At 40.0% G+C, this 22,523-nt stretch overlaps 1 protein-coding gene across 8 annotated transcripts in view; it reads right to left on the bottom strand.

The window, feature by feature from the left end:
* Nucleotides 1-22,523, bottom strand: part of SIPA1L1 (signal induced proliferation associated 1 like 1) — a 371,151-nt gene that overhangs the window by 129,491 nt on the left and 219,137 nt on the right. For 6 of the 8 annotated variants that reach the window (XM_087856075.1, XM_045807903.2, XM_045807913.2 and 3 more), the window contains one exon: nucleotides 1,873-3,673. In XM_087856075.1, coding sequence (XP_087712201.1) covers nucleotides 1,873-3,370 — 1,498 coding nt within the window. In that variant the 5' untranslated portion in view covers nucleotides 3,371-3,673. Of the gene's footprint in view, nucleotides 1-1,872; nucleotides 3,674-4,294; nucleotides 4,318-4,837; nucleotides 5,181-22,523 lie in introns of those variants that run through there. The other 2 variants (XM_045807910.2, XM_045807912.2) reach the window with 2 other exon arrangements.

The raw sequence follows: 22,523 nt of genomic DNA, 5'->3' as shown, positions 1-22,523 counted from the left end.
GGATTAGTGGCTTTTAAATTTATGAAGTGTTAGGATCTAAGCTGGAATCCTCTGGAATATAGATGTCCAAATTTTTATGCCATACAAATTTCTACCAGATTTAAACATAAAAACATACGCTTTCCCTTCACTCTGACACAGCAGAGAGAAGGGCCCAGTGGTTAAGAACACAGCGCAGGTGAGACACTTCTGACGTGGAATCCAGACTCCCACACTACTAGCTCCATGCCAGCTGAACCACCTACATCCACTAAACCACGTAAGCTCCAGTCTTCTCATCTGGAAAATGCAATCATTGACGGTACCTACCTCAGTGGGCATTTTGAGGTTGAAAGGAGAAAAATGCAGGGCATATCAAATACTTACTGAGAGTTCCTGTTACATAATAAGTGCTCAAAAATGTTCATTAATATTTTATACTGCCTAATAGAAAAAGTGCCTACTATGTAAGTAAAATTATGACCAATATGTTCTGTTTTTAGCAAGATGGCCCCCACCAACAGATACCTCAGAAACACCTGTGGAAAATGTCCCGAGGTACAATAAAGCAGGGGTTCTCAGCTAGAAGCAACTTTACCTCCCAAGAGATATTTGGCAATGCCTGGAGACACTTCAGGTGGTCACAACTGGGGGGAGGGGTACCTACTGGCATTTACGGTGTAGAGGGCAGAGGGGCTGCTAATCTTATCCTACAATGCACATAGGACAGTCCCCTCCAGCAAAGAATTATCCGGGCCCAAATGCCAAGATGGCAACACTGAGAAACCTTGTCAAGGTATATAGGACAGTATAGGTGATTTCTAAAAAATCAGAACTCCATAAAATTATTGAGAAAACATCGATTGCTTAAAAAAGAAAATGGGATTTTCATTATCACGTTGTCAAATAGCTAGGACAGATATTTAGGAGACATGGATTTTAGCAACACGACAAGATTCTTGGGGTCAATCAGCCCTCATGAATACGGTCTATCATGCAATGACCTTAGGATAAGTTTTCTTCTAACGCAAACAATGTTAATACAGCTACCATGAGCATTAGAAGTGGAACGTCATTCGCAAGAAGTTTAAGTAAGAGTCAAAAACCCCGAAGAAGCAGGTGGAAAGTCAAAATACTGCTCTAGTACTTTGCACCCAGAGGGCCACTCAGCCAGGCTGCGGAGACTCCTGAGCTAGCTAACGGACCACAGTGCAGGTCCTTCCCTGGCGAGCAGCCTGTTTCTCAGCTTGGGTACGTACAGGACTGAAGCTCACTCTTCAGTGACTAATGTGGCTCAGAAACACTATTAGACTGCTCCTAAGACTTCGTTTAAACTACTTACTGTTAATAAATCACACGGCCTTTCTTAAAAGCAGGAGATAAAACTATAAAAGTACAATCCAAAAATATATGTGTATCCCCCCCACAAACACACAAAAAGCAGAAAAGACTAGAAAGGAAGTCACCAACACATTAAGGCTCAGTCCCTTTTCTACCCCATTCTGTAAGACTTAGATTTGACTCCTGCCTGAGACTTATTGGCTGAGACTTTTTGTCAAATAACATAACTAATGTTCACTAAAATGAGAACATTGAGGCAGAAAAATGGTTTTGAAGTTCTAAGAAAAGGCAGCATTAAGATTGTTTTTGTAGTCATTAAAAAAAAGCTATCTTTAAAATATTTCAACTTTATGGCATTCATCTCTCAAGGTAACAGATCAAGTCTTTTATACAAAGACTATAATTTCATCCACTAAGTTAAAAAAATCATTAATATTAAATATCCATTTTTATGCCTGAAAGGAGAAAGTAATTCAAAAATGCAAAAAGACATAAATGGTAGCAAATACAGGTTAACTATTTTATCCCTGATGCTACAGGATCTCCACTCACCCTTCTGATAGAAGAATTTCCTGTAATAGTACGCGCCCAGATCCACGTGCTCTACGATGTACCTCTTCACCCGGTCCAGATGCAACACGAGGCTGTCCTTGGGCACCTCAAGGACCGCCACTCCTGCGTTTGTGCAATGGGAACTAAGCGTAGACTCAAAGGAGGCACTTTCACACCCACTAAAGGAACCAGAATTTGATTTCGACAGGCTGATCTTCCTTTCACCTTCTCCACCGATCTCGTTCCGAAAATACGGACAGCTCATTACCAGCTCATTGCTCTTATCATCTCCCTGGTCCATGCTGAGGCTCCCCTTGGAATTCAGGTCCTCCGTGCTGCCCATCGGGGAGCTAAAACTGGCCGAGTGGGATAAAGGCCCCGAGACCAGGGAGGCCACGGCAGCGGCCGATGCCCCCGTGGTGGTGTTTCTCCTCTTGATAACATTATGCCTGTTCATAATCGCTTCATTCAAGTCAAATAATATACTCTGGACATCGTAGTGGGCAAAGCACTTTGGACATGTCCAGGGCCTGACAGAGTCTTCCGACCGGTTATCTTCCAGATCCGACGATTTCCCAAGTTCCTCACCTTTGGCATTGCGTAATTTCCGAAAAATGGACGAGTCTCCAGTCTCAGACTTGGAACGGCGCTTGAGTGGTTTTTCCCTTTCCTTAAAGAGCCTGAGGTTCTCTCTCTGGGAGATGGGCCCGTCGATAACATCCAGAGAGAAACCGGAGCCCTTGCCCCCACCGGCGATGAGAAAGTCACTGAGCTTGGTTGGAGTTGGACCTCGATCGGACTTGTCATCTTTGTAGCCCTTTAACAGATCGAAGAAGCTCTCCCCGGACGTTCCCTGCTTGTCGATTGAAGAGGTGCTACCATATTCCCTGTGCAGTGATGGCCCAGTCTTGTAGGTGGGCGAGATACATTCATCGAAGCTATCCACGTCAAGTTCACTTATGGTGATGTCGCTGTTGCTGCGCTGCCGGATCCTGCGGAGGGCCTTCCTGGGGGAGCTGGGGTAGGCTTCGGGCATGAGAAATCGGGAGTCCATGCTCTCCGCCGGCCTCGTCTTGCTTTTCAGCGTGTTCTGTATGCTCTTCAACATGGCTGAGTCACTGGAATTGAGGCTAACAGAACTTCCCTGACTCACAGGACTGCTTTTGGAGGACAGGCTCTCAAGGCAACTTGAGGTTTCTATTTCCTGGCTTGAACGGCTAGATTCTTTGACGTTCTCCTTGCGTGGGGGCCAATCCGCAATCCTAGCCCTAACCCCCATCTTGGGGACTCCGGGGGTGGAGGTTATATGGTGAGAGCCTTCACTTCGGGGCGGCCCTACCGGAGCCAGGACCGAGGGCCCCAGGCTGCCATTCTGGGACCTGAAGCGTCGCATGTAGAAGTCGTCGGTGTGGACTTTGGGAGCGCCATCTGTGGCCACAACTGAGGCCCTTTCGGGGGCAGCCGGCCGCTCTGTCTGTGACCGTTTCAAGCTGGTCATGATGGAGAAGCAATCAGACTCAAATCCCTGCACAAAGGACCATCATAGCTAAGTTTTAAATGTGCACTTCCCTTTTGGAGAACGGTTTCCAGAAAATACAGCAGTTGCATGAGATCTTAATCTTTTTCATTTAAAAGGTGAAAGGATGCCTTATTTCCAAACCTCTGAAAATTCAGATCTTCAAAACATTATAATCCACAATGGTTTCCTTTGCTTCACTTTCACAGACAGCTTTCTTTCAGAAAAAACTGAATGGAACTTGTATTACTGGGGCTCTGTGATTGCCACAATCCCATGCTTTCTCTAAAAGAAGAAGGACAATTAGAATTAGCATCTGATAAATACCTCTAAAAATAAATATGCAATTGCTAAAACCAGACACATGAAAATAAAATACTCGATAATGGATTGTGGGTCACAGCTCATCTTTTCAGTAAAGCAGGTTTGAAAGAAAGTGAAAGCATTTAATAAAATCAAATGGTACATATTTTGAAAGACTATTAATACTTCAGCTTCACTGAACTGTTTCATGTAATAGGAGGGAGGGGGTGGGGATCTCGTTCCAAGACATCAAGGCTCCTACCCCAAGTACGGACCAAGTACAGGCTCTGACCTCCAGTAACGCAGAACATCACCAACCACTGTGCCCACCAGAAGTTCGCAACACGACCAACGGAGTTCAGTAATTAGAGCAACGTGTAGTCAGTTTCTAAATAAGACTGAAAATCACGTTATCGAGTACCCTGCAACACTCACTTTTTAACATCTTTCATATTTCAAAACGCTGCTTGCTTTTTCGGTTTCTTTACAAACGCTTAACGTAGTTGGCAAGAGCAAATCCAATAGAGAGAAAATAAACCGGGTTTTCCCGGAGCCATTACATCCATTACCACTCCTCTGAATTTCCCTCACTTTATCACTTACCCCCGCGAGGAAGACCTCCGGATGAATTCCGCATTCACCACCACCTCTTCCCCGGCTCTCCCTAGCCTACTCTGGAAGCTGGAACACTCTGCTAATTAACAAAACGCCTGTATTTCCTTACGCACTGCACCCTCTCCCACCCTCCGGTGCCGATTTATGAAGACAGCAGAACAAAATGCTGCTCTGGACAGACCTCTCCATATTCCCCGACAGACGACAGAGAAGCGTTAGCATCCGTGCAGGTGACGGGTGAAGAACACCAACTTCGTCGTGAGCCCGTCAGTCAGGAGGCAAGAGACACCCATTCTGAGCACAAAACCCCGCATGGTTGCGTACATCCTGCAAATAACGGCAGGGACCCTCTTTCCAAGGCTCCACAAATTACACAAGAGGTGGCCTTTAAATTCTTGCCAAATCCACGTTTGGAAGGATGCTGCTGAACCAGCACCGGGCTGACAGGGCTGCATTGTCTACAAATCACGGCTGACACCCCGAGGACGACCCGCGCTCGCTGCACTCCGCTCGGCGGTAACAAGCACTTACTTCCACGATAATTAAGCATCTCGCGAGTCGGCCTCCTGCCTCCGAGGCAGCCGCTTTAATTTCTCTTGCAGTACGCAGCATCATTTTAGAAGACTCGCTGCTATTTAAAGGCTGGAACATTTAGGGGAGTTTCAGAAACTGCACGCTGCCTGCAGAATGCAGGGCCGGCGGAGCTCCAGCTGGGCTCGGGGGCTGGGCCGGGAGGCCGGGCAGATAAACGCCAATTGTTTTCACTCGGGCCCCTCCTCCCCCGGCTTTTGTGAAAGGGGTTAAAGGCTTTGCACCGCTACCTAATTAAACCTGGCTTTTGAGCTCTCTAGAAACTTCTGCCCTCAGATTGCTCTGATTTCCTTAACAATCCACAACGCTGCGTGCCCCTCTTGAACTGTAAGCCTTCACGTGGAATAACGTGCTAACTGTTGCTTCCAGAGGCAGAGGAGGGGCAGCACATGTGGCCACAGCAGAGGTTCCAGGAGTGCTCCACATAAAATGGGAGGAAAACCAGCCAACTGAGCCAAAATGCAAAGTAACCTCCAGCCCATCTCCAGAGAAGAAAATCTTTAGACAACCAAAGCTAGAATTTATGAGCTATTTTGTAACTGGGGGCGGGGGTGGGAGGTGGGCTGTTGATTTCAATGAAATATCTTTCAAGCAGAGAATACACTAGCATAAAGAACAATTCTAAGTAGATTCTTATAAAAAAATCAGATATTTTCACCATTTCTCACAATTTCAGAGAAATCCAAATAAATCTATTCCCAGAGCTTTCAGTCTCTAAAAGGCCAACACATGAATGCCACCGGGGATAAAGACATTCTTGTCACGTTTCATTTCCCTCAGAAAATAGTTTGTTGCAGAACTGTCTTTTTTAGGATATGTGAAGTTGTATCCATTGTAGGAGGAGACTGAAACCCAGCACTAAAAGACAATAAACAGAACTGACTTGGAAAAGCCCAGGCTGAGCTATCTCTGCCACAGACCTCCTCTTCCAGAACCATCTCAAAGGCTTCCTAGATTTTTTTAATGAGTTTTTAAAAATCTTATATTTCATAAAAATTACTTTGCAGTTTGAAAGAAATGCCAAGACTCCAGCTACATCTTATGAAACAATGCAATGTTTTCTTTTAATTTCAAAATATAGGTGGGCACATAGGGAGAGAGCGTACCCACAGTTTAATGATCTGTAAAAACCAAGGAACTGGAAGACAGACAACTGAGTTAAATAACAGGGTTTTGTTTTGTTCTGTTTTTTCCTGTCATAGGACCTTCTTTACTATTCTCATTCCCTCTCTGTCCCATCTCCCTCTCTTTCTCCCCATCCCTGTTTATAGCATAGCATCAAATCCCTTTCAGTGCAATATGAACTTTGAACAGACACTAGTATATGTAGAAATATATGTATTTTTTGCATTTGTTAAACTAGTCAAAAATAAAGATGTCAACCATGTGTGTAATATTACGACAGATCAATAACACCTAAAACCTATTCCTTAGGATTGAGAGAAAAGCAAACATATGCTGACAATTATTAGCAATTCTCTTAATTATCAGCAAACCTGCTTAAACATCATTAAATACAGTAAAAAGCAATAGAGTTAAATAGAAGAACAACACTAATTTACAGCACATCACCTCCATCTGTTGAAAGAGCACGCTATACAGAAATTTCCTTGGTACACGTTTAATTCTCCACCTCTAAGTACTACTACTTGAGTCTATGGCAGACCCATTTAACAAGAATACCAACCCACTGTTTGGTTCAGCGACTTCCCGCAAATTCTATCAGAAAAGGAGAAGATGCATCCAAATCTTACTGGTTGACAATCTTTTCATCACTCAAGGTCTATCACAACGGGACCCACCATCCTTTCCTCATAATGTCAATCCTCCAGAAGTGCTTCCTCCTCTCTTCTAAATCACTCCCAGCATTTCTCAATTCCCTTCTGAGTACTGACCACACACTTGGTGCCAGGGGCATGTGAGGAAACAATCCCTTCCTTCAAGGGAAGCTATACGTGTAAAAACAGTCCTTATCATTCTGGCTCCTTGAGACATTTACACTCTTGACCTCTTGATTCCTCCCTCCTTCCTAAAACACTCTTCTCGAGATTTCCATGATAACCATGTTCTTCATTTTCTCTTGCCTTTCTCTTTTTGCTCACTCTTCAATATCACGGGTGGGCTCCACTGAAAAGCTAGTGATTCCAGAGTGGCATCCTTGGCTGGCTTCTCTTACCATCCTTCATACTTTGAGGGGGCTATAAGGGGTATTAGTATTGGGATGTACAGGAGCACTGAGTGCGTTAGGATGAGACAGCAGGCATGGGTACACCCAAGTAAAAATATTACTCTGGAAAGCAGGCTGTTGTTGACTTGGTTGGGTCATAGTTGCCTGTGCAACTGAATGAAGACAGCATAAGGGAATTACGTGGGCAGATGCTGCGTGGTGGCCGGTACACTCTGGTGATGTCACAGGTACCCGAACCTTCAGATATAACCTCTGTGCAGTTACCTCCAAATCTCCATGCATGACCCTCTCTCCTAAACTCCAGATAAAATACATGCAAGTACTCATTTGATCGCTTCCTTATTTACCCATTTTGTACAATGAATTAACTACCAGAAAAATGGAAAAAAAATTTTTTTCCAAGAAATGAATGAGTGATAAGGAAGTGAGAACAATAAATAATAGAAGGAACCAAACGAAAGAAACATGAGAAACTTTCTCTGTGCCAAGGGCATAAAAAATAGTTTAAAGGGTACACAAGAAAATGTGGGAAGGAAAAAAACAAAAACAAAACCAAAAACCAAAAAAACCAACAACTATACTTTCTATTCTGAAATAATTTACCAAACAATACAGTATATTCACCAAAACAGATGTAGTGCTTCTCAACAAATACGTCCATGTTCCACAATGGGATGTTGTTAGATTCCTCCACCGGTATTTACGAAATTCGAGTATTTATAAAGGTATCAATGTAAATAATTTACAAAGTTGTATATATAGCTTTAGAATGCCCATAAATATTCTTTAGTAATGCCCATAAATAAATATACTTTACAATGTAATAAGCTTTATTTTAAAATAGAAACATAAGCTCACAGTCCTTGAACATTAGGTTAGCTAAGATAACCAAGTAAGGTAAACCCTTTCCTTTACATCCCTTCCTGGCTTTCCTGAATTTCATTCACATTACGTAAAAGTAACATCTCCGTTGGAAGGTCTGTCTCACTCTTTCAAGAGGGCTTGAAACACATACAAACATCTCAGGGCAATGTCATTTGTAATTTAAGATTTATGAATCAGCACATAACTTTTTAGACAGGAATTTCCCCCTTTTTTCATTTCCGTTCTGTCCCTTCAACAAAAAGCAGGAAGAATTGGGAGAAACAGGGTTGATAAATCTAGTTCCTGTTCCAAAATGTTCACTCTCTGAAAAACACACCACTGATGGAGACGAAGTAGATTAAAAAAACTTGGCCTGAAATTAACCAAGTAAAAGAGTTACGGGATATAGACACCTATGCAAAGGATCAAGTTACATTTGAATATGGAGATAAGAAAGCAACTTAAAATGTGTCTATGAGGCCAGAGCAAGAACTAACATCTGGCTCCTACCCACCTGCCTAACTAAAAAAAGTTCAATGAAAAAAGTTACATTTCAAAGGCCTAGCAAAGGAAACAATAAAACTTGGTAGAACGCTTGATGGCAAAAAAGGGATGACAGAACGAAGCAGGTACCAAGCAGGTTATATGGTGGAGTTACTGATGAGCAGTGAAATGATTCAACAGTTGGCAAAACAAGAAGGAGAGAAATAAATGGGAACATTTATCTCTTATACTTAAATATGACTAAAACTTATGTAATAAGCAATTGCTACAATGCCAAAGAGCTAGGTTTGAGGAGCTCAAAGTAGAAAGTAAAGTAAAAGGTAGCAAGTAGGAGGGTAACAGTGAATCAGAATCATTAGAGGGAAAATAATAGGTGTTTGAGGTACAGTAAACGAATACTTTCAAGGAAAAGAAACTGGAGCTCACCCACTCATCAGGGGCACTGAGCGTTTCCATGTCTGGCAGCAGGATATTAAGAGAACAGAGCAGAACAGTGAAGCAAGTGTGTGTTTTAATGTACTAATTTGTACATTAATATTCATTTAAAATACATAAAAATTGTATTCATCAATACTGTACACTGTGACCTACTACTGCACAGCTGATTATCAAACACAACTTGGTACTAAACCACTTAATACCAAGTATGATCTAGGGAAAGGGGAACATGAAAAATGGATGCCAGGGGAATAACCAAGAAATGCCTCATATGCAAGGGGAAATCCTTGCCAGCTTCTCCCAAATTCTGCTTCAAATTCTGCAAGTCATTAATCCACAGAAAAGGGTCCCATAATTAAATAAGGCAGGGACACACTATATATCACCTCCCTTAAGACATGATAGTACTTTTTAGTAGATTAAAGATTCCATGGGGGAAAAAAAAAACCTAGTTTATTTAAACTAATATTTCTTTGGATATGACCCTGGATTCACTTTTTTAAAAAATAGAACATTTTTATACTGTGCATCCTATTGAACGTAACTTGGGACAAGAATGCCCAATTTTAGAATACCCTAGGATACAAACAAAATTGTATATACGTTATAAATATAGCTGTTTTTTTAAAAGTTACATGCAGATGTATACACAAGCCAAAGGGAGTAGTTCCCCCAAAGAATTTACAATGCTTGTCTTGAGATAGTTGAATTAAGAATAACTTCTGGGCTTTCTCTTTTCTTCCCCCCCCCCTTTTTTTTTTACTTGTACTATTTATTTTCTAAAGTGAGCATATATAACGTTAACAATCAGAAGAAAAAACTTAAGAGAAAAAAAATCATTTTTTTAGAAATGATTTTAGAAACAGAAAGAAATAATCATTCTTTTACTAAACAAAACAAAACAAAACACCTGGGCATGTAGTACAACGAACACGCACCTGAATACTAATTATAAGATACTGCACTATGCTAAAGCTCCAACCACTCACATCACCAAACAAGTCAAAGTTCAACAGATGTGAGGTCCTTCATAGGAGACGATCTTGCACTAAATTGCCTGATTTAAACGAAATCAAAGAGGGCTACATGACATGTAGAGTATTCAAGACTATAAGATCAGCAGTATTTACAGACTGGATGAATTACTTCATACACAACTGCCTCTACTTCCTCATTTACAGATGATTTCCTTTAAATTTAATATCGGTATAAAAGTCCCCTCCTGCCCAACAGGGCTGGAGAAACATCTGAGGCTGCCTAACGGGAGTGAGGCTGGGCGGCCATCACTCACTCACCCCTCTTCCTGGGACGCATCTACTTTCCCCACATTCTCAGACATCTCACCTCCTGTCCTCACAGTCGTCCTTCTGCAGAGATTCAGGCTCAATGTAAAGAAGGTCACCATCTGACTCTGCTATGAGATACTGATGGCTCAAGAAACTGAAACTGTTTGTAACCTGGAGAGGAAGAGTCTAATAGTAGTGACCTTCTCTGGGGACAGAAGGAAAAGCGGTCTGAACTGTATTAAGTCAGATTTAAATTAGATAAGCTATGAAAGCTGCCTCTGATCCAGACACGAGGAGCCACAGCAGAGAATCCCCATCACTGAGACAGCTTGTCAGGCTGCCAACGTAGACACCGGGGCACCGGATGGAGCTCTGCACTATGCTGTCACCCTCCTAGGAGGCGACATAGAGGGAACATGTCCACCCTCAAGTCCCTCGAATGCACCTGGAACAGAGGAGAGAAGCATGGGAATCCAAAGGGTTCAGTAAGATAGAACATCACAAGTGGCTGTAATAGAGATATGGTGGTTCTCTCAATTGAATATCTATATCCAAAGAACTTAAGAAAGTGCACTTGAAAAAGCACATGTAAATTTAGCTTAGAAAAAGAGTAGAAAGTAGCATCAGTAAGAAGAATGGAGAAAGTTATTTCTACATACAACTCTAATATCCAAATAACTGTTAATCATGAGTAATATCAACAGTGACCACCTTTCACTTAGCAGATTTTAAAATACCACCCAAAGACCAAGACTAAAAAGAAAAAAATTAAAGGGGCGCCTGGGTGACTCGGTCAGTTGAGCGGCCAACTCCTGGTTTTTGGCTCAGGTTATGATCTCAGGGTGGTGGGATCGAGCCCTGTGTCAGGCTCCACGCTCAGCAGGGAGTCGGCTTGTGATTCTCTCTTTCTTCTCTCCCTCTGCCCCTCCCCTTGCTCATGTTCTCTCTCCTTCTCTCTCTAAAACAAATAAATTAAATCTTTTTTTTAAAGAAAAAAAAAACATAAAATCACCGCACACTGCTTTAGCCTTTCCTTCCATAGAGATTGCAGATGGTCCGTTTGTCTGTTTCATCACAGCCTCAGTTCTGACTATAAGCTCTCCCGGCAGGGCTCTGAAGCATCAGGACTCCCATCTACTTCACTGTCCAACACGGGTTTGTGCCTCCAGTCCTCATGAGCACCCCGTGAGGTCACCTCCATTTTCAGAGAGGTAAGTAGATTGCATATGACATATCCAGTGGGCTTGCTCCCAGTAAATACTGGACTGGCCAAGGATTTATGGCAGAAAACTACTTCAAAAATATATTATAAAAGAAAAAAAGGTCTCCCTTTGTAGCCTCAGTTATTACTTTTGAAGTCCAACTCCGGTATGAAATACACCTAGTGGGAGAAAAATATTGATGATTAACTTCCTTAAAATGCTACCGTGGTCAAGTCACTTATCTTTTGGGAACCTTCATGACTCCTCAGCCACCACCCTGTTACTGCGTGATTCAGGCCCGGAATTCGGGACAAACGGTAGCACCTTTCCATAAAGATCTATGGGATGACTGATTCAGATCAAGGGTATCCCTCTCTGACCTCACGTTCAGAATGTAAAACTGTGAGTTGCGAGAAAGAATATCAAGTGCCAACTCTCCCTCTTCCACATGGGGTCTTTCAGGGTCAGAAACTGCAAGTTCAGGGGCGCCTGGGTGGCTCAGTCGTTGAGCGTCTGCCTTTGGCTCAGGGCGTGATCCCGGAGTCCTGGGATCGAGCCCCACATCAGGCTCCTCTGCTGGGAGCCTGCTTCTTCCTCTCCCACTCCCCCTGCTTGTGTTCCCTCTCTCGCTGGCTGTCTCTCTCTCTGTCAAATAAATAAATAAAATCTTTTAAAAAAAAAAAGAAAGAAACTGCAAGTTCACCAAAGGCAAACGGGGGAAAGCCCCCGTGTGAAGCCAGATTTCCTCACGGCCAGACTCCTACCCTGTCAGCTAGGCCGTGATGTTCCTCCAGGACACGCCCCTCAGCAATCTGCCGACATCAGCTTTAACCACAGTCTGAGCGTCCTTGATGCACCAGTTTCTACGCACAACCCTGCTTACTCCCCACAGCAACTGCTGGGAGGTGCGATCCACGAAGTTCACGTGTGAAGACCCTGCCGCTCCGAAGAGACCGGGTCACTGCTCTAGGGTCTGATTCCTCAGCCAAGCTGCTTGCACTAGAACACCCACTCCCCCAAAAATGCCTCTCCTCCTGCTTCTTTCTGACATTGGTGATTAACCCTACACACGGTTCGGCCTTTTTCCCCCATTAGATGTTTAGGTTCCTGAGGGCTTTTTTAATCCCAAAAGCATCTAAGCTCATATCCTTGAAATTAAATCATTAAGGAACAAAAATCACTTGATCTCAGTGAAAATGGAAGCGAAATTAACAGATAATAGAATTCACACTGTAATCTAAAATGTAGGTATGGTTATCTCATAAATATCTGCTGAGGGAGACAGGTCAAGGGGGGAAGAAAGCCCACTTAACCAAAATTTTATAGATTTCGGCTTCATCTTTCTCTCTTTACGAGCCTTCACGACAACAATAGAAGTGAATGAAAAATAACAGCAACTTGACCTTCTTCTCTTCTATCCAGTTACCATCAAAGGGCATGAAAAACAGCCACATAAATGAGCAAATCTTTTAAAAGAGCAACCAGAAGTGCATCCGTTGGAACTGGACAAGGCACCATCACAATGAAATCACCAAAAGGTAAACTGATGCACAACAGAATCAGCTCTTAAAAATCCTAGCCCAGTAAATAAACACATTCACAGGAAAAAGGAGGGCTAGTTAGTACAGCACAGGTAGGAAGGACAACAGAAACCAGTAATTACAAATAACCACCGTCAAATTCATCATGGTCAAGATAATCATCTTTTATGCACCATGTCATTTTTCTCCCATACAAGTCTCCCCATTGCTGCCCCCTTTTGCAATGTTGTTTTCTAAGTGAATGAATTATATGCTTTTTGTTTAAAAAAAAAATGGAAATAGTACTGAAAAAGTGAAAAATATATCTTCTTGTTCAGGACACCCCAATACCAACTCCAAGGGTAGCCACTCCTAACAGTTTGTGTATTCCTCCAGACACTGTGTGGGTTGGGCACCCACAGTAAGTGAGGCATTGAAAGATAAGGACAGAGGAGAGGAAGGATCCAGGTCACGGGACAGCTCACTTCTGAAGAGACTTAATCCAGCACAGAACCAGGAAACCACGGCAGAGGGGTGGATGGGGAAGAACAAAAGAATCTACTTGCATCCAGAGGAAGCAGAGGACCTCCCCTTGCCAAGCTGACATAAAACACTTGATGAAACACTTCACAACTACACACACACACACACACACACACACACACACACACACATATATATATATATATATATATATATATATATATATATATATATATATATCCTGGTTCTGAAAATAGGAGCCCTCTACAAATGTTTCTGGCAACTTGTCAACAGCAATTAAGGCAAGAGCGAATGAAATAACTTTTTTTAAACCAATGCACACCATATTCCCCAGGTTTTTTTTCTTTACTAATTATGTACATATACAAATATTCATACACATTTATACATAACCCTCAAATAAAATTATTTTTATTGATTCCCCCAAACTTAAAAATCCCTGACTTCTAAATGAGATTTACATTTAAAAGTTTTTAAATTTTTAAATTTTTAAAAATTGAGATGTAACTGCTATAACATTATGTTAGTTTCAGGTATACAACTCAATGATTCAATATTTTATATACTGCAAAATGATGATTGCATGTTATCTGTAAGTTCAGTTAGCATCTGTCAGCACACAGTTACAAAGTTTTTTCTTGTGATGAGAACTTTCAAGTTCTGTTCTCCTAAGCTACTTTCAAATATGCAATACCATATTATTAACTACAGTCCCCATGCTGTACATTATATCACCATGACTTACTCATTTTATAACTGGAAATTTGTGCCTGTTGACCACCTTCACCCATTTCACCCCACCCCCCATCCCCCCACTCAGGCAACCACCAATCTGTTCTCTATATCCATGAGCCTGGTTTTGGATTTTGGGCTTGTTTTTAGATTTCACGTTACCCTCAAATTTATTAACTTTATCATTTTAACTTTCGTTTACAAACTAGAAAAAAAAGCTAACTAAAATGCAAACCAACCAAGTGTTCAAAGATAAAACCTTGAGGCTTCGGAAGTCTTCTTCTGTTTCTTGGCCGTGCTTTTCCTTTTTGTGACAAAGTGGCATGAGTCCCCTAGCTGGAATGGTAAGTTTGATCCTCCGATGTCATGTTGCGTGTCCACATTAGCACTCACACTTTAAAATGTCATCACTCTGACTATTCAGTACTGTGTGTTTATCAAGTGCATGCCAGCACAACACTCACACTTTTCTGCTTAAAACCTCACGTTAACTTGCCACCACTTTCAAGGCAAAAGAACAATCTCCCAAATGCACGGTAGAGCCCTCTAATGAACAGCCTTGTCTCTATACTCTGAACCTTCAGCTCCAGTCAAAGGGAAAGAGATCCAGCTACAGTTCCTTGAATGTACCTTAAATGAGCCTTCGGGAGAAACCAAGTGGCAAGCTGTCCTGGGACGCCTCTTCCCTCACTTACGGCTTGTTCCTACTCACCCCTCTTTATCCCGTTCAACTCTTACTCCTCAAGACTGCATTTCGGTAGAGTCCCTCTTAGGCAGTTGGCCACCCCCGACCCCAGCCCCTGCCATGCTGTCATGTTACCTTTCACACAGCATCCCTTGAGAGTACTGCACGTATCTTACGGTGATTCAGAATCAAGACAGGGATTCTCTACTTTAAAGAAATTATCACTTTACTATGCATCATTACCTTCTAACACCAGCTCTGCTGGCAATAAAAATGAGGAATTCTCAGTTTGAAGTTTTCTGACAAAATAATTGATTTTGAATTTTTTTTTTGACAAAATTGCAGTTAAAACAAGTTTAAAAGAAAAAGGATATTAGAATAAAGAAAATTCTTTAACAGAACACAAGTGCAAGAAAAGGCCTAACTAGTGTTATAATAATCATGGGTATAATAAGCATCAAAGACATTCAAATCAAAACAACACTACATTATTTTTTACCCATTAGGAAAAATCCTAAGAATGCCAGGACTCACTATTAATGGTGCACAGTTAAAACAGACATCCTTATCTTGACAGGGGCAATAAAAATTGGTAAAAACCCTTTCAGGGGAGACAAAATAAAGGTAAACCAGAAAATATGCATAATGTTGGGCTCTGTAATCTCTCTTTCAACATTTGGAAATGTATAGTGGTCCAGGGGCAGAAGGGATTTTCCTTTACTGAGCCCCAGAACTCCTCACACTCTGGCCAGCTCTTTCTGATCTTTATTTCTCCAATAGGCCTTGGAATCTCTGCCAGACTCTCCGTTCCTTGTGAGCTCTAGGCATCCACTCTTTCTCTTCGAGTCTCTAACACTGCCACCAAGTCCTTGGTTTCCAAAAGACAATCATACAAAATATCCCAATGTTTCAAGGTTTTCTGATTCACCACCAACTAAGCCACGAGGGGCCATGAGGCAAGGGGTTGTGCCTTGTTTAGCTTCAGGGTACTTAGTTCCCACAGAAGTTTAATGATAAATGACATCCACATTTGAATATGACAACAAATGGGACAACAAACACTGAGAACTGATTTTTACAATCTACAGAAGGAAAACCTACTGTGCAAAGATACTCATTGCTATGCTATTTAGTTTTTCATTTACATTTTTATCAAAGTACTGCATACAATATTTAAAGGCAAATAGTACTACGACATATAAAAAAACAACAACCACAACAAAAAAAAACCCAAAACGGAGTGCTTTATCCCATCTTCTCCATTCACAGGAGCTACCCCTTTCGATTCATACCACTGTTCTCTCCAATATTCCCATATTCCTCAATAACATGTTCATACTGCTATTTCTTGATTTATTATCTTAGATATTATCTTTTGAAGTTCTATTGTGGAAAATGAGAAATAAGCATACTTTAGTAAGTATCTCCTTTCTTCCCTTGCCCCATGCTACGTACATATTTTTGTATGTGCATGTGTGTACACGTGTGTATTACAGCTATACATAGAGCAGGATCTGTATTACTACGGCTATATTTACTTAATTGCTTCCCTTATTTTTCCCGGAGTTAATAATGGCTTCATTTTTTCCCCATTTGCTTAGTTTCTATATACATGCCTTTAATTTTCCCTGAACTCAACAATAGAAGAAAAAAAAGTTTTCATTACTGATTTCCAGATGGTTAAAAACAACACATGCCCTATCAATTCCATCTCTCTTTCCTGGAACCCTCTCTCCTCGAGCTCTCCATCCTTACACTCCCATCTGACCTGCCTGATCACTAGGTCTATTGCAATGGCATTCTCAGAAGCACCCCAACATTATCATCTTGACAGTCCCTTCTCTCCTCTCCTATGATGGGTCCCATGCGTCCCAGATCCCACATCTCCCTCATTCTTAAGTTTATTCCCTCGTTTTGATGACCGTTATCTTCATTCAGCAACTGCCTAAGAAGAAGCACATATGTAGAAGCTCTGAGACCTGGCATGTCTAACCTTAAGCTGACAAATTGGCTGGGTACAGAACTCTGGATAGGAAAACATTCACCATTGGAATTTTACAGGTATTATTTCATTATCTTCTAGCTTCCATTGTTGGAACTGAAAAATACAGTGATATTCTGATTCCTATTCTTTTATACATGACATGTTTTGTTTTGTTTTTTTTCAGGAAGTTTTTAAGATCTTCTCAAATATTTGAGTAGCATTTCTGTGAGTCTTAATATAAAAACATATCGGGACGCCTGGGTGGCTCAGTTGGTTGAGCTTCTGCCTTTGGCTCAGGTCATGATCCCAGGGTCCTGGGATCAAGTCCCGCATCAGGCTCCTTGCTCAGTGGGGAGTCTGCTTCTCCCTCTGCCTGCTGTTCCCTCTGCTTGTGCGCTCTTTCTCTCTCTCTCTGACAAATAAATGAATACAATCTTTTTTAAAAAAAAAATTTAAAAGATAAAAACATGTCTTTCACTTAAGTGAAATTTTCTTTCTTTTTTTTTTTAAATAATTCCCTTCCTTCTTTTTCTCTTTCACTTTGAGAGTTCTATTTATTGGATACTGGATCTCCTGAATTCCTGAATAGTTGCTTATCTCTTCTCTCCCAACACCCATTTCTTTTTCTTTCAAGTAGTGGGGAGAATTTTTTTACCTTCATTTTCCAACCATACTATTAAATATTTCATATTGACTCTTGGATTCAATTCTGAAAAAAAAAATTGTTTTCAATGACTGTTGCTTCCATTAAAACAATAAATTGTATTTTTATTTCATAATTGCAAAACTCTGTCTCATCCCCACTAATGTTAAACTAATTTTTAAAGCTTCTTCTTCGTATCCAGTATCTATATTTTCCCCCACATATACTTTTCTTCTGTTTGCTGTGATCACTCTTTCTCACTTGGAAGGCTTTTGCTCTTATGTCTGTTATCATTAGCTATCCTTTTATATTTAATATTCAGGCATTAAAAAGGAAGACTGAAGCTCTGTATGGAAGCAGAGCTTGTTGACTACTACATAAACTTTCCTGCAGGGGACTGGTTAGGTACCCAGTTGTTTTAGTTGTGGAAACTGAACCATAGGGAAAAATATAATTCTAACTGTCTAGCATCTGTTTAGTCTCAGAGCTCTCTTCCTAAATCCTTGCCTTATACAGAGTGTCTGTCTTCCACAATAGAAGCTACAAATGCCACACTGTCACTTAACCAGACATTCTTACAGATAGGGTCTAGACAGACAACCTGCCCCTCAGCCAATGAGATATGCACATTTTGAACTCTGAATTGAAACGTAGTACCTGGAGAAAGCAAGGGGGTAGTGAATCCATTTACATGGAGAGTGGTGGTAGCAGTAGTGCCTAGGGTGCATAGTAGTGCCCTCAGTGAAGTGCCCGTGGTGGCAGCAGAAAGCTGGACATTCAGTGTTCAGGGGCAGCACCACACTGGCTTTCTCTGTGACTCAGTGTCCTCTTAGCCACTTGGCCTCCCCTGTTCTCACCCATTTTCCAAACCTAGTTCTACAGCCTTCCCAGTGATTCCGCAAGTCACTAAATATTATTTCCATAAATTCTTCCCCAGTTTAAATCACACAGAGGGTTTTCCCTTGATACTGGGGAACCCACAAATGCCAGGTGTATATAGGTCATTTTTAGGATACACTTCAGGTTTTCTAGAGAAGAATAGTTCCATTTCCTGTCTAGTGTTCAGCATTCCAAGAACCAAGATCAGCAAAAAATGTTTCAAATAATTCTTCCTGCTTTCTGGAGGCTTTATGATTACACCAGGTTAGGGAAGGGACCCCAGTATCTACCTACTAGTCCCAACTCTCCGATCTTCCCAGCAATTTGGGTCCTCCAATTCTGGGGTTGTACAATGTCAACATTCCCTAGAACCCCTGTATAAAGGCATTCACTCACAGCTCTGTCTACATCATTAAATTAGTTATAAAACATCCATCCCTCTCTGCTGACCAAAACTATGTTGATAATTCTAGTCTTCTATTTTTCTCTTATTTGTCTTTGTATATGTCTTTTTATATTTCTTTAATAAGGCACAGGGCTTAAGGAGGGGAAGGAAATAACTGTGTATGTTCAGTCATGTCAGTTTAACTGGGGGCTGTGATGCTATTATTCTAAACTGAAAACTTTCAATTATGAAATATTTGAAACATGCAAAAACATAGAGATACCTATTACCCATCGTCTGGATTTAATAAATATCAATATTCTGCCAAATTCGCTTCAGAGTACAAAGAAAGAAAATGTTAGAAATACAGCTAAAATATCAATCCCGTTCCACTCATAGATTCTTTAAAGAAACTTCTCTCCCAAAGATGCTATGTACTCTTCCCATAAGTATTTTGTGTATTTAGGAAATCTATACAGATGGTATCATTTGGAACACATCCTTTTACAACTTTTTTCATATAAAATTGTTTTTAAAGATTTATTCGTGTTGATACAAAAAGATATACAGCCTTTATAATAACTTCTGTATGTTTTCCATTCTTTCTATATGCTAGATTTTATTGAGTGAAATCTACATTATTTCCAATTGTTTGTTACTACAATGAAAGAATGGCCCCTGCTTTTATATACTCCTTGGGAAGATGTGTGAGAGTCTCTCTAAAGGATTCTAGAAAGGGAACTGCTGAAACCTCCAGTTGGAGCATCTTTCAACATTATTAGATACATCAAACTGCTCTCAACCGTGCTTGAAACAATTTTATAACCCAACAGTAACAAGAGGACCTAACTTGCTCCACCATCTTTGCCTTTAAATTACTGCCAGTATGATGGTATAAAATGTCACCTTGTTGCTTTCACTGGCATTTCCCTGATAACTAGTAAGAATTTTAATTCATTTAAATGAATTGGTCTTATTTACTTACGTTTTGTCAACTTTTGTTATTGACTTGTAGGATTTCTTTATATACTGTGGATACTGATCTTTCATGAGATCCTTCATATGCATCTGAATGCATTCTCATACCTTTTCTGTTCATTTAAGGTGTATTTTCTCATATACACATTTATAATTTTTAACACAAATTTATCACTCTTCCCCTTTATATTTTGGGTTTTTTGTATCTTGCTCAAAAAAAAACCTTCTGGAAGGGCACCTGGCTGGTTCAGTCAGTAGAGCATCCAACTCTTGATATTGGGGTCATGAGTCAAGCCCCATGCTGGATGTGGAGCCAACTTAAAAAAATAAAAAAAATAAAAAATAAAATCCTTCTAATCTCTAACACCACACAGATGTTTTCCTATATATTCTTCTAAAAGCTGCAAAGTTCCTTTTTGTTTTTTTTCTTAAGTAGGCTCCATGCCCAACGTGAGGCTAGAACTCACTACCCCGAGATCAAGAGTCTACCAAATGAGCCAGCCAGGCATTCCAAAAAGTCTCTCTTTAAAATGTATGTCTTTAATTCATCCAAAATTTGTTTATAGGAATATATTTTTAATTTTACCATTCTGTCCTGCCATTATTTTTTGCCTGCTCCTTCTATACTGATTTTTAATGCTATGCCAAACACAAGTCCTCATGTGTGCAGAGGTTTCTTATGGTCTCCCTACCTGTTTGGATGGTGTGTTTTTCTATCTGCCAATGCCAAACCAATTCAAATATCATAATATTATAATAAGCCCTGCTGACCCCATTAATTCTCCTTTTCAATTAATTTTAGTATCATTCTTGTCTGGTTTCATAGCAAACTTTCATTTTGCTTTGTTTTCGAATTGCATTAAATTTATGTTAATTTAGAAAACTTTAAATTCTTTGTAATATTGAGTCTTCCCATTCAATAACATATATAGCTCCTATTTATATAGATCTTCTTTAAGATCTTTTAATCTAAAGGTCATTGCTTATCATTTGTTATATTTATTATCAGGTACATTATAATATTTTCTTATTCAGACTAAGATCATTCATGTAATCACATTTTCTAATACAGTGTTGCTAGTATACTTAAAAGCTAGTGACTTATTTATTTCGTATCCAGGAATCTTATTAAGCTCTTATTAGTATTAAAAATTTAATGATTCTCTTTAATTTTTTGCAAAATGATAATTTTTTCCTTTTTGTTGCCTTATTGAGTTGGCTAGTTGTTAACATGGCTTAAATTTAAGATACAATATTGAGTAAAAAAACATGTTATATTCTACTTTGTAAACATATATTTCTATATGCAAAGACGTAAGGACTTCAAATACAAGGGAAATAAAAGAGATGATTTAGTTGAATAGTTGAAATAGTTGATTTTTTGGAAGAAAGGATTTTCTTCTTTATAAATATTTGCTATAAAGTAGTTTTTTAAAAAACAAAATTACTTTGGAAGGAATATGCAAGAAAATAACATACATTCCATAATCTTTATTAAAACAAATGAGAGATCAGTAAGAAAGTCATGAAAATATGTCAGAATATTTAAAGAAGGAATAAATCTTACCATATATGGGTATTTGTGCAATGGTAAAGGATTTGTCAGCTAACAAACACGACACTACTCTATACAGCCCACTATCTTCACTAAAGCATATGGCACGGAGTACCCTTTAGGTTATGTTCTTAAATTACCTTTGGTATGATTTTGGTAAGGAAAAGAGATGGATTATACTTTTCAAAAGTACTTTTGAAATGCTATTAGTTTGGACTTGATTATAACATCAATGAAAGATCTAACCTTCAATGAAACCACTAGTCAGGGCTACCCACCTCCTTCCCAAAACCAAATTCAAGATCTTTCTAATTGAGAGCACAAACAGAAAATGAATTCAAAAAAGTCTCTTTTAAGACTAGGTCTCCAAGACCTAGTGACTTAATTAGAAAACAGACAAAAAAGAAACCCTGACCCAAATGACAAAGTTGTGTGATGTAAGTAAAACAAAAATTGGACAATAACATGAAGGGAAAATCGTCAGAGAAATTAAGTGAATGAGTGACATTAGGGTATATATGAAAATGAAATACTCTAGAATAAAAATAATTTCCAACTAGAAACTCTAAGACAGAAAACAGAAACAAATAGAAAAGCACTAATTGAAGAGGGCCCATTTCTCCACATTCTTCCAATAGCCTTTGATTTTTGCCGGTTTGATGATGTGAAATCCAAGTACCCTCTCTACCAAGAGAAATGGAAGGGCATGATTCAGAGGATGAAAGAAAACGACAGAAAGGTACCTTTAAATCAGGAACTGGGGTACAGAAAAGTACCGATAAAATGCTGTGGGGCTCCTGGCTGGCTCAGCTGGTAGAGCGAGCAACTCTTGATCTCAGGGAGTGAGTTCGAGCCCCACGTTGGCTGTAGAGATTATTTTAAAAAAAAATTAAAAACTGATGACAACAAGGAAGGGAAAGAAATATCACTCATATTTCTAAGCAGAGTACATGTTGGAATAAAGCAGGCCTCCATGTATTTGAAAAAAAAAAAAAAACTCAAAAAATTACATCATTTATTCACATGAAGCCCAAGAAAAGTGGGTCTAGAGAAGAGAGAACAAAAAGATGCAACTACCTTGTAAGTTACAAAACAAAATAGCATTAAGGAGGAAAATGAAAAAATACAGGTAGCCTAGCCATCCTGTGGTATAAATAATAAACAAATAATAATATAAAAACTAGAGATAGCAATATTTATTCAGCACTTAGTGTGTATCAGGGACCGTGGAAGGCACGCTGCATGAGAAGGCCCAGGAGAAGTACTTAAGGTCTGCAGG

Source organism: Ursus americanus, chromosome 26 (assembly GCF_024610735.1).
Source record: "Ursus americanus isolate L20-20 chromosome 26, mUrsAme1.1.p, whole genome shotgun sequence".
Taxonomy (NCBI): Eukaryota; Metazoa; Chordata; class Mammalia; order Carnivora; family Ursidae; genus Ursus; species Ursus americanus.
This window is presented reverse-complemented; position numbering and strand designations above follow the sequence as displayed.